Genomic DNA, 12,737 nt, shown 5'->3' with positions numbered 1-12,737 from the left:
ACCGTACCCCGGTTTTTTAAAAGGTTGCGGTGTGGCGAGCCTTCTTCCTTTTTGGTCCGGGTTTTCGGGGGTTTTAAATTTTCACCTTTTTAGAAAAAATCTTTCCCGCCCTCGGAAGGCGGATTTAAGGGACGCCTTTTTCCTCAGGGCCCACCGGGGGGGGGGGGGGGGGGGGGCACACGCGCTTGATTCTCACTTAGCCTGGGCAAGGTGCGCAGCGTTCCATTCTACCAGACGATTTCGCCGCACGTCGAGGTAAGGTAAGGTAAGGTAGATTTCTCCACACACACAAAGTGGTGGGGCAAGGGGGGGCGACCCTCGCATCTCCACGCCCGGACACGGGCAGGAGCCCCACGGCATTCAAAGTGCAAGCACTGGCCGGTCCGCGGTGCACGTGGGTGAGGGTGAGCACGCCCACGCGTCGACCGTGGGCGACACACGGATTTGCTTACCACGAGGGAAGCTTTTAAGTTTTATCCACTGTCGGTCTTGCGAGCCTTCATCGGCCACTTTGAGAAATTTGCCGCTGCCCACCTCCAATGGACCACCTCGAGGCGGAGCCACCTCAAGAGCTCCACTCCCACATATGGACCAGAACCCGCAGTATACCGCTACGTGGCTTTACTCTTCTCGCCGCGCCTTGACAGCCGAAGCCGCGTCCTCCCCCCACCTGCTCAGCGCAAGCTCACGCTCATGCTGCAAGCTTGGACGAGGCCGCTGCTCTATCCCGAGGAGGTGCTGCTGCCAACGTGGAGTCTGCAGCGTGCGGAGTGCGAGCCGCTGCGCCCACGCCCATGGGACGCACAGGACTGGCAGCTTTGCTGGCGCTCGAGAGATGAAATCTACTTAGCTCAATCTACTTAGCAGGGACGCAGCACTCGCCGCGCCGGCCACGGACGGCCGAGGCGCGCTCAGAAGTGGTGGACAGGGGGTCCCTGGCTACCGATAGCTGAAGGGGTCGGAGTCGGCGCGCTGGCACACCCTGGAAAGGGCGGCAGTGATGGCGGGCAGGGCGAGGCCGCCGAGGGCGAGGGCGAAGGCCTCCCACCTGCGGCAATCCACAGTCATCGAGGATCTTCACTGGACTCATCGAGGGTGGGGGGTCGGGAGTGGTTTGGCGGCACCGAATCAGTCCTCGAAGTAGCAGCAGCGATGGCACCCCGATGATGCCGGTCGCAAAAAAGGCGAAGCCAAACTCCGCCCAGTGACGGCCCTTTGGCGTGTCTGAGAACAGGCTGTCGCCGGCACACGCGCGCAGCAGCAGCAGGGGAATGGCCGCAAGGACAAGCGGGACGAGGAGCAGGAGGAGCAGCCACTCGGTTCCCGACTCGACTGGGAAGGCGAGGCACGCGATGAGCTCCATGAAGATCGCGGCCGAAACGACGGCAGCGGTGCCGAGAATGGTGAGAAAGGACATGTGGCAGTGGAATTCGGTCGTCGAGCGCGCTGCAGTAGGCGAGCAGCTCGCCCTCAAAGAAAGAAAGAAAGGAAAGGACACGCAGAGATGGGAGGACGGCACGCCGCCACCACACAGGGATTTTAAGGAGAGGGGTGTGATGCGCTAGCCGTCGCCCACCCTTGGGCGTCCGCCTCTTCCTATCTCTCTTCGCAGTCTCTCGTAGATTCTCGCTGCGACCTTCATGCCACCTCGCGGTCGCCCCCTTCTCGTCGTTCTTTCCCTTGTCTCTTCTTCTTCTGTCGCGTCGCTCTCCTCTGCTTCGTTCTGCGGCGCCGCCGCCTCCTGCCGGTCCCTTGCTCTCGCGGCTTCTTGCGCCTTTCGGCGCAGCTCCGCCCTCCTTGCTGCATATCCTGGCCCCTCGAGTCTATCGAGCTCTCCTCGAGCAAGGACGAGTCTTCTGACGCCCACTGCAGCAGCTCGCCCTCGCGCCGCCGGGAAACGAAGTTCGCTTTCTTTTTCAGACAAGCCCGTTTGTGTCTTGTGAGCCTGTTTGTGTCTGTGTGTCGCTCGTGCGTGCCGTCATCATCTGTCCAGCGTCCACCCATAACGCGCGTTGGTGTCCAGTCCGAGCCTGGCTGTTCTTCACCTTCCTACATACGCCCGTCGCGCATCGCGACGGCACCGCACCGCGGCGGCACCGCGCGTACGCGGCGTAACCCGTAAGCTGAAAGCTCTCGGTCTCGGCCTCTCGCATCTGAGATGTGAGAAGTGCCCAGTGGGTTCTAAATTGGTATGTACCAGTGTATGACATATCGGGTTGGCACCACACACGGCGCGCCTCACGCAAATGAAAACCCGCCCGCAGAACGTTCCGGCTTCCACCGCGGGGCGCGAATCCCTCAACCCTCCGGGCTCGCAGCCTCTCGCACACGCACTGCTGTGTGTGGCCAACCTACCGGGCTACCGCCAAACGGACGGTGGCGCGATACTGAGCGGACATTACTCTACTTCTCGCGCACTCTCCTCTGTCGGGATCAGGCACGCGCTCGATGGCCCGCGAGTACAAGCAAAGCTTCAAGTCGCGCGTCGGTTCACGGTTGCAGCTGGAGACCTGCACCTGGTGCAAGTCACTCCACCAGCCAAGACTCGAGGGTGAAGCTCTCCGTGTCGATCTCGAGCGCCGCGCTGCCCGCAAACGCTCTCCGCGTCGACCTCGAGGACGCGCTACTGCCCGCGGCGGAAGCGCCGCTCGCCGTCAGCGGGCAGGCAGAGCAGACGGTGGACGCCTAATCATCACCACATAATATCATAGTACATGGAAATGACAATGAGTAATGACGGTGGGGGCAGACGGAGGATGACGCCTCGTCGCTGAGGCGGCTCTCGACGCTGTCGCTCCGATGCACACCCACGCCCGACGTGTTGTCGTACGGCGAGATCTCGATGAGCGCGTGATCGTCCGCCCCGCCCCGCCTCCGTCCGCCGGAGCGGTGCTCGGGGCGGAGAGCCGCACCGGCGCCGGCGGCGCGCGGCGTCTCGTCGCCGCCGCCGTCTTCGCCAAAGGAATCGAACGAGCCGCGGTCCTGCAGCTGTTCCTGCAGCTGGTGCTGCCCCTGAGCGATGCGGAGAGGCTTTGGCCACCCGCCCAAGCCGCCGCTGCGCAGAGCGCTTTCGAAGGCAGTGTCGAAGAGTTGCTTGCTGCTGCCGGATCCGGTGCCACTGCCGGCGAGCCGGTGAGCCCTGCGTGGCGGGGTCGCCCGGCGGGGTCGCCCGTCGGAGCGGGCGGCGGCGCGTCCAATCATCGTCTGCCTCTCGATCGAGCGAGGGCGGCGGCAGTAGCGGAGGCAGCAGGCGAAGAGCGCCAAGGCCATGAGCGCGAGGAAGGCGGCAGGTGTCGCCGGGTGCATTCCGTCGCCCGCGACGCCCGTGCTGGTGGAGCTGGTCAGGACGTCGATGACCTCGTCCACCGCGTCGATCCCGTGGTACACCAGAAGTGGCGGGGGCGAGGGCGGCGACGATGGTGGCGGCGAGGGCGGCAGCGGAGAGGGCGGGGAAGACGGCGGCGGAGAGGGCGGCGGCGGCATAGAGGGCGGCGGTGGCGGCGGCATCGATGGCGGCCGCGACGGTGGTGGCGGCGGCAAAGGTGGCGGCGGCAGAGGCGGCGGTGGAGGCGAGAGCGGCGGCGGCGGAGACGGCGGTGGCGTTGGCGGTGGCGGCAAAGGCGGAGGCGGCAGCGCCGGTGGCGGTGGAGGAGAGAGTGGCGGTGGCGGTGGCGGTGCATCGGGCGGCGAGGGCGGAGGCAGTGAAGGCGGTGCAGATGGAGGCTGGGCGGTACAGCATCCGGTGCACGCGCCCGGGCACATTTTATCGACGTCCCCGCAGTAGAGAAGACCGACGGTGTTCAGCTCACCGCACGTCGCCTGAACCGTACAGGTTGTGCTGCACGCGTTTGTTGCAGGCGAACTCATTGTCGAGAGCTTGTCTGATATTGTCGAGGTGAACGCCCCCCCCGGCCTTTCGACAAGCGCCGTGCCTTTCGAAAGAAGAATTTGAGGTGACCCGCGAAAGAATTCGCGTATGCGTGGGCGACGGCTGCCCCCACCATAGAGTAGTCTCACACGACTCCCACTCCGGCGCCCACCCCACACCCCACCCCGACCCGAGCAACCCCGCCCCACCCTTCAGCCGGGCTCCAGAGTGTCGAACTGACGTCCCCCCCCACCCCCCCCCACCCCACCTTCGAACGCACGGGGGTGCCGGCCCGGAGCGGCCCCGTCCGCGAGCGTCGTCCTCGTGCGTACGACGGAAACGGTCTCGACATATTACCACATTATTACGAACCTCTCGGATGTGTATGTGCGGCCCCCCACGTGCACGAGGCTTTTGCGAGAGTTGACGGCGTCGCCGTCGGCGGGGGCCGGGGCCTTAGTCTGAGGGTTTAGGTTTCTGGATGGAGCCTCGGGTGCTTTTACGCTTTTGATCGAGGGTCGACACTTTGGTCGTCTCGGCTTTTGCATTTCTCAAATGCACTGCAGGCTTCGCCGGTGCGCTTGTGAATGTTGAATGTCTCACGAGGAGGTAGCGTTGTCGCCAGAGAGTCGTAGCAATTTCTCATGAATTCACCGTCGCAGCCGCGGGCGTGCGGGCGCTGCTGAGCACGAGGCTGAGCCCGGAGGTTTTTGCGGCGGCGGCGATGCGAAAAGGTCCAAAAGGATCTGGTGGCGATGAAGTTTTGGTGCATGGTGGAGCTCAAGGAGGAGCTGGGCTTAGGGTACCCCTAGGCGGTTCTGAGGAGGCGCAAGTACTGAACGCGATAGTTAAACTAAGTTAAAAATCGGGCCGATACGAGGATGGGTACATCGTGTATAGCTATAGGAGTATACCGCCTGCAGCTGGGGTTGCATTTTAAGAAATGAGGAGTTTTGGGGGCTTAAATTGCCATTTAAGAGATTGCAGCATGCAGGGTTGCAGCGGCACGGGGGTCCCTCTTTTAGTGGAGTGGGAGGTGGGGGTTGGGTTTATGCTTTATGGGCGGGGTAGTAGGGTTAGGGTTAGGGTGTTGGGGTTAGGGTTAGGGTTAGGGTTAGTCTTGTTGTGTCTGTACCAAGTGTTGCAGAGTTCTGCGCTGGGATCTGGCCCGAGCGCCGACGAGTAAGACTCAGCCCCCCGCACGCTGACCCCAAGGCCAAATGCCGCCTCAGAGCGCCAGAGCCACCTCTATCCTCTTTTTGCTCTTAACACGCGTGGTAAGCCCAAAGCCGTGTGTGGGGAGGTGAACGCGTCCTGTGTTGAGTGGTGGGTTGGAGTGGTGGGATGTCGTGTGTCGGTGTGTGTTGGGTGTTCGCCGTCTGTAGCTCTGTACGGTTATGCTCTCTATCATGTGGCAACACACGAGACTTAACACACGCGTTGGTTTGACAATCACAAAATCTACCTCAAAATTTGCGGCCGCCCCTCGCGCGCCCTCGAGTGTCGAAAATTGCTCAATTGCTGATCTTTTTGTTTTTGTGCTTTTTGCGGTCTGACTCGGCGTCGGGCCCCGATCGCGATCGCGGAAACGGCCCCCCCCCTGTATACTAGTACTTTGCCTCTTTGGCCAACCGCCGGTGCGCGGGGGGGCGGAGAGAGAGGGCAGACGACGTGTGTGTGCGAGGCCCGACGCACGCGAGGCGCCAGGTCGACGTCCATATGTCTCTACGGCTTTAGCTCTACGCAGGTGCGCGGAGCCAGAGAGAGCCGCTGCAGAGGTATGTGTTTCAACGAGACACACAGAGGCCGCGAGCGACACCGTCACATGCGCATGCTCGTTCAGCTCAGGGAGCAGACAACGATGCAGAGCCCAGCTCAAACGCCCCCCCTGCCCTTCCCCTGCTCCCCGGTTTGGCGCGCGCGCATCGGGGTCTGCCGGTGCTGCTCCGGGTCGGGCAGCCGTCGGCCGCTCACCAAGTACTCGATCGCCCAGCCGAGCCGCCCTCGGACCGTCTTTGCGCGCCCAAAGTCGATGACAAAGAGCCGCGCGTGTGCCGCGCCCGGCCCCTTGCGGATCGCAGTGAGGATGCGCGCCTTGGCCTCCTGGGCGGCGGCCACCTCGGCGGCGGAGGAGTCTGCGGTGGGAGGCTCGTAGTGGTTGACATCCAGCACGTGAAACATCAGGTTCATCTCGTGCCCGTCTCGGTGCGCGATGTTGAGCGACCGCAGCACCGCCAAGAGGCGCCGCGCCTAAGCGCGGGGAGGGCGCAACGAGGGACGGGTCGGAAGCAGGGCCGCTCACACATTCCCAGCACACGTTGTCGTCAGCACGGAGAAATCGTGTTGGGAGGAGGCGGGGGGGAAGGGGTCGGAGAGGGGGCGGGGGCTCGCCTCCGCCCGCCACGTGCAGACGATCGGCTGCTTGCTGAGGGACGGGTGGATGAGCCACCCGCCGCGCGCCTTTGCAGACGCGAGCTCCCTCGTCTCCCAGCAGAGCCAGCGGAAGAAGGAGGGCGAGGTGAGCCTCGCCATCCCCACGACCCCGTTCTTGCCCAGCGGCCCGCCCAGCCACCGCGAAAAGTAGACGCACGGCGCCACGCCCGCCCCGGCCGCCGCCCGCTGCAGCGCCACCTCCCTCTCAAAGGCTGCTTGCGAGCTCCAGTGACCGTGCTTGATCGCCACCGAGGGGCCGGCGCCGCCCTTCTCGGCGTCCACCCCGCCGGCCCAGCTCCCGCTGTGGTGCAGCTTGACGCCCGGCGCGAGGGCGTGCACGGTCGCAAAGGCGCCGCGCCCCAGCTCCTCGAGCGGCATCCGCGCTCGCGCCTCGCTGTCCTGCAGCACGCGGACGAGCCCGCCGACCGTCGCGCCCGACCGCGAAACGTCCATCGGATCGGCGATGCGAACCGGCCTCGAGTCGCGCCAGCCGAGCACCTCGAGCCGCTCCGCGTCCGTGAGCGCCTTGTCCAACTTCTTGACGCCCTTGCGCACCGCCGTCGCGTTGAGCTCTGCAAACTCGCGGAGGGCCTGCGCGCCGGGCGAGGACTCGAGCGGAAGGACGCCCCCCCCGACCCAGTCGAGGTTTGCCCGCCGGTGTGAGAGCTCCTGGTTGACGCGCGAGACCTCGGCCACGATGACGCCATGCATCTCCCGCAGTGCGGCCTGCCGCGCCGCGGCGTCCTCCTCGAGGCGGAGCCGCTTGATACGCTTCTTCAGGCCTTTGTAGTCGAAGGCGCCTCGAGCGTTGGCGTCACTCGCGGCGAGCGCCTTGAGCGTGGCCCCGAACTTCATCGTAGAGCTCTTTGGGGCTGAACCGCACGACTAGGCCACGACCAGGCGCTCGGTCGGCGATGACCCACCTGCCACACTCACGCCGAATCCCAGCCCTGGAGTGTTGGGAAGATCCGCACGACCAGGCCGGCGATGACCCCACCCGGGTTCCTGCTCCAAGCCCCAGAGAGAGGGCCGCGCAATAGGTAGGTAGGTGGTGGTGGTAGGGGGTGGTGGTGGTGGGGTGGGGGGGGGGGGGGGGGGAACCGCTTCGCTCGCGGGCTCGCGGCGGGACTGTCGAGGGAAGAGAGTGCCGTTTTGGAGCCGTCCAACGCCTCGAGAGCCCAGTAGGCCATGCTCTGGCGGGCTCGCGAGCGGCGCCGCACCGCGGTACAAGCCCGGCGCGGCGGGCGCTGGGAGCCTATTCACAGAGGGCTCAACGGGTATTTTTCGCTTCTCGCTGCGTGGCCTGGGAATAGGTAGGTAGGTGGGGCACGGAGCCTGGCGGTCGGCGCCCACAATAGGTAGGTAGGTAGGGCGTTTTGGCGCGACTCAGTGTCAACAGACCCCCTATCCGGAACCCTGCGAGCAAACCCTTTTACCCCCTGGCGCTTACCGCGACAGAGATCAAAAGGGGGCGGGAGGACAGTTGCGTGGACGAGATCGAGAACGCGCGTGCGCAATCAAGTGGACGCGCGATCTGAAACGTCGATTTTTGGGCTCTGAGCCGAGTCTGAGGCTCGTTTGGGCCCAAAATCAGCCTAGTTTTAGGCCAAATCGGCAAAATGCCGGGAATTTTGCGGAGAACCCGTGCATACCTGGACCCTGCGACCGCCTTGAGCACTTGAGCACTGGATAGGGTCGATTCCGCATGGTACGGGACCCCTCGATCGTCTCGCCCTCCCTCACTGGTGTGTTCATTGGGGGGGTCATATAGCAAACACGGTACAGGATCGAGGTGCACGCTGCCAAAGCAGTGTCGTCCCCCCTCTCCCCGACGGCGATGGCGGTGTGACCGACCGCCTGGGTATTTTGTCGATTTCCTCAATTTTGCCTCAGATTTTGCCCCAGACCAGCTCTCAGACTCAGGGAAACTCGCGAGTTTCCAGAATGGAGCACCAAACACCCCTCTGTTTCCCTGGAAATTTCCGGAAACGCAAAGTGCCTGGGGACCACCGTTTTGCCAGAAAACCTCAGACAGCCCAACACGTGCCCCGCTGGCAAACCAGAGCGAGGGTGGATAGAGATAGTCAGGCGACCGCTCGTCCTGCCCCTCCCCTCAGCAGAGCGGGCAAGAATGCTACGTGACGACGCTACTGGGAATGTTTGGGAACCTAGAGACAAAACTTGAGGCCACCGGGAGGCGGCCAGGGCTCATAGACTCGGTCGAGAGACCCCAGATTGGCACCTGTGCCTTTCTGGACAGGGTGGCCCGCCACAACGACCCCTGGAATTGCGACTCGCCGCTTTCCTCCCGCTGTGATTTGTGTGAGCTCTGTGCCTTGATGCTAACAACGAACCTAAAACTTGAGGGCCATTCGGACGGAGCGTTTAGAGCATGACCATAGTAGATAGTCCCAGCAGCTATGCTCAAAAAAAGAAAGATAAGTCTGGAACATGGGCGAGACCATCCACGGACCACGCGCGCGCGCCGCTTTGGGTCGACGCCTAAAGCCGTAGGAGGTGGAGGAGAGGGGGGTGCGTGGTCGTGGACATGCACACATGGTGCAGCACATGCACACACCATGCACATTGTGCATGCACACATGGAGCAACCGAGAATGAGAGGACACAGTGTGATCAGTGGGGTGCCCTGCCCCTGGTGGCTGGTGGCACCAGGCCTGGTGGGTGTGTCATCTTATGGTTTTGTATCAAAAGAATCCTCGCCTTGGGGTCACGATCTCACGCGGTCGCCACCACGCGCACGGGTTTTTTCAACCATCCCCTCCCCTCCCCGCCGCGCCCTCCGACGCCTCCCCGCAGCCATCCTCCAGCCCAGTGCCGCCGACGAGGGCCGCAAAGCTGCCCTCCGCGGCGGTGAGGGCACCCTTCCACGGCTCGCCCGCGTGCAGCACCCTCAGCCGCTCCGCCGCCCGCTCGGACAGCTCGTGCAGCCTCGCGCTCAGACGTGCCTAAAGAATTCCAGTGTTGAACTGTGAACAGCCCCGGTGAGCGCACAGAGCATCAAAGCAGGGCCTCTCTCCCATCATCTGGCCCCATCTCGGCGAATCTCGGGCGCGCCTCAAAGAAGGCCCTCTCACAAAACTCGCCGTAGTCGATGGTCCCGCTGCCGTCTCTGTCGGCGGCGGAGAGGACCTCCGCAACCTGCTCCTCGCTCGGCTCCTCGCCCAGGACCCGCCGCAGCAGCTGCCCCACCTCCGCCGCGTCGATCTCTCCGGAGCCGTCTGTGTCGATGGCGCGGAACTGGCGATGCAAATCGAAGAAGTCCGTCTCCTGCCAGATCGGGGAAATCTCGACCACCGCCCCGAGCGGGAGCCATCGCTCGAGCGCGTCCTCGCCGAGAAAAGTGACCTGATCGCCGCCCTCGCAGTGACGCGCCATCACCAGCGCGTCAAGGATGCCGCGGCGGTGGTCGCCGGGTGCGCCGCCAATCGCAGCAACAAACCCATCGTTCCGAGCCTGTGGCGCCCGCAGGCCGACCGTCCACCCTCCCGGCTGCAGTTTGGTGCCAAGCAGCTCGAGACGCACGCAGCAAGCGCCCACGTTGCGGATGACATCCGGGCTGCGGCCGGCGACGCGTGCTCTCATGAGCATATCGGAGCCGGCGAGCGCGATCTCACGCGCGCGCTGCGCGGTTGCAACGCTCCATCGGATGCCACGGCTTGACCGGGACCACAGCAGGCTCATAGGTCGTGGCGCTCCGCGCTGCTAGCAGCTCTGAAAGCGGCTGCGGCAATAGCCGTGTCAATCGCGGTGTCTCTCTCGAGTCGGGCAGCGGGGGCAGGACGGCCGCCGGCACACAGTACCTCCTGTATCGGAGTTTTGCGCTATTAAAGAGGTGTGAACGTGAACAGAGTCATACCAGCACCGTGGCTCGTTACGGCACGCATGGGGGGCCTCCCGGACGTATGACCCTAGCCCAATAAGTCCCACAGAGCACATTTCGATTTTTGACAGAATTAAATGCACTGCCCCCGCACGGTACTAACTATCGTAGTTTTGTGCCGGGTGCCCTTCACGGCACCACACCGCCGCAAGACAGCCCGAAATTAGCCTAGCAGCGAGTGGGCATCGCCTGCCGGTCGGCTGGGCACGAGCCAAGCACTTGGGCGGCCGTCAACCGAGTCCGAGCGGCGCCTGAGGTGGGTGCCACGGCGTCTGCACGAAGGCGTGGCAGGGTGAGGATCCAGGAGTGGTGAACGCCTCCCCGTCGGGCGCGCGGCGCGCCGGATGGTCCGCCGAGGCCGCAGCCGCCCCGGCGGCGGCGATGGGGGCGGCGGGGCCGACCCGGCCGGCGTTTGTCGGCTCCACCTACAGAAGAGCAGTCTCTGTGGGTCGACGATACTAACTCGGTAGTAACGCGGAGCGGTGCTGTGCGGCGCCGAGTTGTGCGCGAGGCGACCTCCTGAGGCTACCTGAGCTGGCAATGGATGCCACCAGGACGCACGGCTAGCAGGAGCCAGTCAGGCATGCCCTGCTGTGGAGCAGAGCTGGCTGGCGCACCGGCGATACTAACTCAGCGCGCCGCGAGAGGCGAATCTGGGCGACTTTGGAGGCGCAGTTCTCGAGCTTGCCGTCGACGATTGATGTCGGGTAAATTGTCACTGCCGTCCGGGCAGGTCTTCTCTCAACAGGCCGAGCGCCGTGGCCTGGCTCGGCTCGCCGCGGACGGCACGAATTTATGGCGCACAAAACTCCCGAGACCTCGATACTAACAAAACTCCGATACAGGAGGTAGAAACGAAAAAAAAAGATAAGGGCAAGGCCTCAGCGGAGCTGGGAAGAGGACCGCCGCAAGCGGCGTGGCGTGGAGCGGTTGTGCATCCCTCCGGGGGCCCCTCTGCGCCGGGGAGGCGTTGTTGGAGGCTAGGACGCAAGCGTCCGTCGCCCTTTTCAAACTCGGGGCCCACTCCGCTACGCTCCGACCCGAATTTGGAGGGCCTAAAAGTTTAAGGTGTTGCTGCGCAAAAGGGGTCGGACACCGGGCGCAGCTCATGCTAAGAGCTAGAAGAGGAGATAGAGAGAACAACCACCCTGTCCCGTTATTGCGTACACCAACACCACAAAACGCTCTCTCTCTCCTGTCCTCACTCAGGGGGGTCACAACTACCAAGTCCCTCGACTAGCTGCCACAGGGCGCAGCTGCCACAGGGCGCAGCTGGAGACGCTCCCCCTCAATCGGCATCCACCCCCACCCGCTCCAGCCCCACTTCTGCTGCCGAGAGAGCTGAATCGAAGCAAGCGAGCCATTGCATCTTGGCGTGCTCCTGGAGCGCGGCTTTCTGCGCCACGAGCACGGCGGAGTCGGCGTCGTAGCGCGCATCGTTCCCGCTCATCGCCCATTCCTCCCACGTGACGTGTCGGCCGCGATTCGATGTCGCCACCTTCATCGCCAACGATGACTCCCTCGACTGCAGGGGGGCTCCGGCGCGGGGAGGGACTCCGCCTGCTGCGCTGGCCGACTGCGCCCTCCTCCTCCATGGGATCGATCCGATTCCGCAGCGGCGGTGCTGCGCGGGAGGCGGCCGCGGGCACGCTGGGCTCGATCAGCGGCTTTCCCCTCAGGTAGCGCGAAGAGCACGGATTTGGGGGGGGGGGGATTTTTAGCAATACCAGCTTCAACTTTACGAATGTCTTGGCACCAGCTGAATGAAGGCTTGCGTCCCACATCGTCGGATTCGTGCACGGTATTCGGATTTTGGCTATTTGCTCGTGTGGGGGCATATCGCAGATTTGTCAATGGTACCGCGTCTGCGACGCGGGCGCCTTGCGGGCAGAGCCCTTAGCCACCCTTCATATCTTGCGCGGTCAAAAGTCGACGGCGGTCTCCGGGACCGGCACCGGGCGCGGCGCGCTGCGGGGCGCGGAGGTCGGTGCGCTTCGCCTTTCGGTTAGCGGCTCCCCGGCCGGACCCCGCGGCGCCCCGGGCGCGTGCGGACCCCTGGCCCTGCCGCCTGCGGTTGCTGACGACCGCCGCACTCTCGTGAAGTGCTCCAAGTCGCGCTTTTTCTGTCTTTTCTTTTCTATGGGATCTGCAGCACGCGGGCGCCGTGCGTCGTCTTCAGATTGCAGCGAAGAGCTGCAGGTGCTTCCCCTCGGCCTCGAAGGCGCGCAGCTCCTCCTCGGTGCAGCCCACCACGGCCGAGCAGAAGGAGGGCGTGTCCTTGAGCAGCAGATCGGTGGGCAGCACGTCGACCTTGCCCGTGGCGAGGCAGTAGGCGTGCCGCAGCAGCACGGTGCGGCCGAGGTCGGAGGTGAAGAGGTGCGGCACGCTCGACAAGTCGGACGGCGCCCCCCCGAGCACGCCCGTCCACAGCTCCACCCGCAGCTGCAGCTGCTCGGCCGACTGGGTCAGGATCTGAGGCTCCTGCCGAGGGACAGCCGTACCGCCTCACCGCCACCGCCACCCCAAAGGCAGCCT

The 12,737-nt window shown here is 64.3% G+C and overlaps 5 protein-coding genes across 5 annotated transcripts; all 5 read right to left on the bottom strand.

Moving 5' to 3' along the window:
* Positions 1-939: 939 nt before the first annotated feature.
* Positions 940-1,417, bottom strand: EMIHUDRAFT_237156 (hypothetical protein; the record flags this gene model as incomplete). The annotated part of the gene is made up of 2 exons (XM_005778392.1): positions 940-1,048; positions 1,125-1,417. The coding sequence occupies 2 exons, from the start codon at positions 1,415-1,417 to the stop codon at positions 940-942; spliced, it is 402 nt and encodes a 133-aa protein (XP_005778449.1).
* A 1,109-nt stretch (positions 1,418-2,526) lies between these two features.
* EMIHUDRAFT_237155 (hypothetical protein) lies at positions 2,527-3,306 on the bottom strand (the record flags this gene model as incomplete). Its single annotated transcript, XM_005778391.1, has 3 exons — positions 2,527-2,685; positions 2,752-2,872; positions 2,972-3,306. The coding sequence occupies 3 exons, from the start codon at positions 3,304-3,306 to the stop codon at positions 2,527-2,529; spliced, it is 615 nt and encodes a 204-aa protein (XP_005778448.1).
* A 2,324-nt stretch (positions 3,307-5,630) lies between these two features.
* EMIHUDRAFT_367106 (hypothetical protein) lies at positions 5,631-6,138 on the bottom strand. The gene has a single exon (XM_005778390.1). The coding sequence runs from the start codon at positions 6,056-6,058 to the stop codon at positions 5,744-5,746; it is 315 nt and encodes a 104-aa protein (XP_005778447.1). The 5' UTR covers positions 6,059-6,138; the 3' UTR covers positions 5,631-5,743.
* A 1,095-nt stretch (positions 6,139-7,233) lies between these two features.
* EMIHUDRAFT_237151 (hypothetical protein) lies at positions 7,234-7,491 on the bottom strand (the record flags this gene model as incomplete). The annotated part of the gene is made up of 2 exons (XM_005778389.1): positions 7,234-7,306; positions 7,403-7,491. The coding sequence occupies 2 exons, from the start codon at positions 7,489-7,491 to the stop codon at positions 7,234-7,236; spliced, it is 162 nt and encodes a 53-aa protein (XP_005778446.1).
* A 1,578-nt stretch (positions 7,492-9,069) lies between these two features.
* EMIHUDRAFT_115248 (hypothetical protein) lies at positions 9,070-10,003 on the bottom strand (the record flags this gene model as incomplete). The annotated part of the gene is made up of 2 exons (XM_005778388.1): positions 9,070-9,267; positions 9,452-10,003. 2 exons carry the CDS (start codon positions 10,001-10,003, stop codon positions 9,070-9,072), a joined length of 750 nt encoding a protein of 249 aa, XP_005778445.1.
* Positions 10,004-12,737: the final 2,734 nt, after the last annotated feature.

This window comes from Emiliania huxleyi (assembly GCF_000372725.1).
Source record: "Emiliania huxleyi CCMP1516 unplaced genomic scaffold EMIHUscaffold_246, whole genome shotgun sequence".
Taxonomy (NCBI): domain Eukaryota; phylum Haptophyta; order Isochrysidales; family Noelaerhabdaceae; genus Emiliania; species Emiliania huxleyi.
The sequence above is the reverse complement of the archived record's forward strand: the minus strand, read 5'-3'. Positions and strand labels throughout refer to the sequence as shown.

Excerpts from the sequence above, each read along its gene's own strand:
- EMIHUDRAFT_367106 (XM_005778390.1), bottom strand. The coding sequence starts at position 6,058 with ATGAACCTGATGTTTCACGTGCTGGATGTCAACCACTACGAGCCTCCC.